The 2,642-nt window shown below is 49.7% G+C and overlaps 1 protein-coding gene across 1 annotated transcript in view; it reads right to left on the bottom strand.

Moving 5' to 3' along the window:
- Positions 1-815: 815 nt before the first annotated feature.
- SLC16A4 (solute carrier family 16, member 4) overlaps positions 816-2,642 on the bottom strand; it is a gene marked incomplete at its 5' end in the record, with an annotated part of 12,751 nt that continues 10,924 nt past the window's right edge. Inside the window, one exon of the mRNA XM_009997351.1 lies at positions 816-967. Coding sequence (XP_009995653.1) covers positions 816-967 — 152 coding nt within the window. The remainder of the gene's footprint in view (positions 968-2,642) is intronic.

Here is a 2,642-nt window from a genome sequence, read left to right as displayed (position 1 = left end):
ACAGACTCAGTGTTGCTGGTGGGCTCTGGGAGCTGCTTCTGCCACTTCCTTGAATCTTGGGATGGGTCTGGGTGGTTGGGATGGTGGGAGAAGGGGAGAGGAGCCCAAGGGTTGGGTTTTGTCTTTGTTTGCTGGGTTGTGGTTCTGGCTTGAATAAGAATTGGTTTTGCTTCCAGGTTCTCTGCTCTGGGACAAAACCCACCATGTCCAGGAGGAGCAGCAGCCACAGCCACCATGAAAAAGAGGTTTTTGTGGAATGTTCTCTGTGTCCTGGTGGAAGTTGAATGTCTCTCTGCTGTCTCTGGCTTTGAATCCCTCCTGGGGCTGATGATTGGGATCCAAATGGAAGGAGCAAAAACCAAAGAAGCAAGAGCTGTGCTGGGGCACGTGGGAGGTCCTTGTCCACCACAGCCTCAGAGGTGAGTGGGTTTGCTCTGGGGGGGCTGGGGAAGGTTTGGGGGGGGGTGTTCTGTTGGGCTGAACCCAGTGGGGTTCAATCTGAGACCCAGAAGGACACAGGGACAGTTCAGCACCCTCAGGAGCCAAGTGAACCCCATGTCCACCCAGGCCTTATTTCACCCCCCCACATCAAAACCCACTTTCCAGATTTCTCAGATGGCTTTAATCACACATGCAGGAGAAATATCTAGATATACAAACTGTGCATCTGTCACCTAAATATATATCTATATCAAATCAAATCCCTCTTTTCATGTTTGATATTACCCAGCACAGAAGGTCTGGGCCAGCCAGCGTTTGCCCACCATGGATGCCATCAAAGACCAGCCTTTCCAATTTCCACCACAGAATCAGCTTCAGCTGCAGGGTCCTTTGTCCAGGTTGGCTTTTTTTAGCTTCCATTTCTGGACCAAAGGCTCCAAGAAGAAAGCAAGTGGTGAGATGAGAGCACAGGCTCCAGCAAAGAGGAAAGAGCAGGCGTAGGTCTGGGTGTAGTCATAGAGCCACCCTGCAGGAGAAAAGAGCTGTGATTAAAGCTGGATTTTTCTCACCCAAAAAAAAAACCCCTCCTTTGGGGAGGTGGGTGGGAAGCAAAGGATGTGTGTTCTCATTGAAAAATTCCACAGATATTTGCTTTCAGTGATTTTTTTTAACTCTTCCCAGACCTGCTGCTGTGCAGCGTTTCCGTGCCCAGTTCTGACTGTTGCCATTGCCAGGCAAATTTTGGAGGTCATTCCTCCTGCAGCTCATTTCTCATCCTGGCAGTGGGATTGGATTGAATTGGATTGAATCCCTGACTTCTCTTTTTGGTTGTTTTTTTTTCCCTTCTTGTTTACATCAGGAAGCCAAAAGCCACCACAGAGGGAACCTCCCGTTGGATTCAGGAGATGATTTGCACATGTTGACAACATCTGGGCTGCAAATTCCAGGTTTTCCAGCCCTGCCTTCTTGGGAGCAGACCCTGTTGAAGACAACCTGTCTAATATGAGCCATCCCAGGCCAGGAGCTTGAAGTGAACTCACTTAGAAGCAGCTTTTCCAGCACTTAAAAGGACAACTGGAATTCCATGAAGGCTCAGGAATCTGTGAGGGGCCAGGTCACCTTTTAAAGTGACCTCCAGGTGTTTTATTTAGTTACCATCTTGTGTCTAGACAAGTCATCTGAAGGGTGGAGAATTCCTCAGCTTGAATCAAAAAAAAAACATCCAAAGAGATGGGAGTTGCTGCTGCCTGGAAGAAAGGTGGGATCTGGTTTTCTTCTCTAAAAATCTGTGGGATCTGGACAGGAGAGGGAATGTCAGTAAGATGGAGAGGACAGAGTGTTCCAGTGCTCTGGTTTCTTTAATTTTTTTTTAAAAATCATTTACATAAAAAAATAGAATATTTAAGTGATTTTTTAAAAAAGATTCTTCAGGAGCAGTTTGAATTTTTCTGGGGATTTTTGGCCCTGTAAGAGCAGCACTGGCTCCTCCCCAGCAGTTCCCTGTCACCAACATCACCCCAGCTTTTGAAAGGACAATGTCTCCACTCTTTATCTCCCCCAAATTATCATCCCTGCTGCAGAAGCTGAAGGAGAAGCTCCTGGGGTGCAAATTCCAGCAGAGATTTTTTTGCAAGCAGTGCTGGGAAATCCCTGGCACTGGGGGGTGGTTCCTGCTTGTGCTGCTGCTGAAATTGTGCTGCCAATCTGCATTCAGAAGTGTTGGTTATTCCTCATGGAATCCTGGAATGGCTTGGGTGGGAAAGGACCTTCAGGATGATCTAGATCCAACCCCCTGCATGGGCAGGGACACCTCCCACCAGCCCAGGCTGCTCCAAGCCCCATCCAACCTGCCCTTCAACACTGCCAGGGATGGGGCAGCCACAGCTTCCCTGGGCAACCTGGGCCAGGCTCTCACCACCCTCACACCAAAGAATTCCCTCCTCATCTCCAACCTCAATCTCCCTCTTCCACTTTTCATCCATCCCCCCTTGTCCTCTCACTAACAGCCCTTCCTGGTGTCCTCAGCAGCAATACTTGGGGTGGAGGTGTCTGCTGTGTGAGGAGAGGCTGGGAGAGCTGGAGGCTGAGGGGGGATCTCATCAACCCTCCTCAATATCTCCAGGGGTGTCAGCAGGATGGGGCCAGACTCCTCCCAGCAGTGCCCAGGGACAGGACAAGGGGCACTGGGCACAAACTGGAGC

Source organism: Chaetura pelagica, unplaced genomic scaffold, assembly GCF_000747805.2.
Source record: "Chaetura pelagica isolate M959 unplaced genomic scaffold, ChaPel_1.0 scaffold755, whole genome shotgun sequence".
NCBI lineage: Eukaryota > Metazoa > Chordata > Aves > Apodiformes > Apodidae > Chaetura > Chaetura pelagica.
This window is presented reverse-complemented; position numbering and strand designations above follow the sequence as displayed.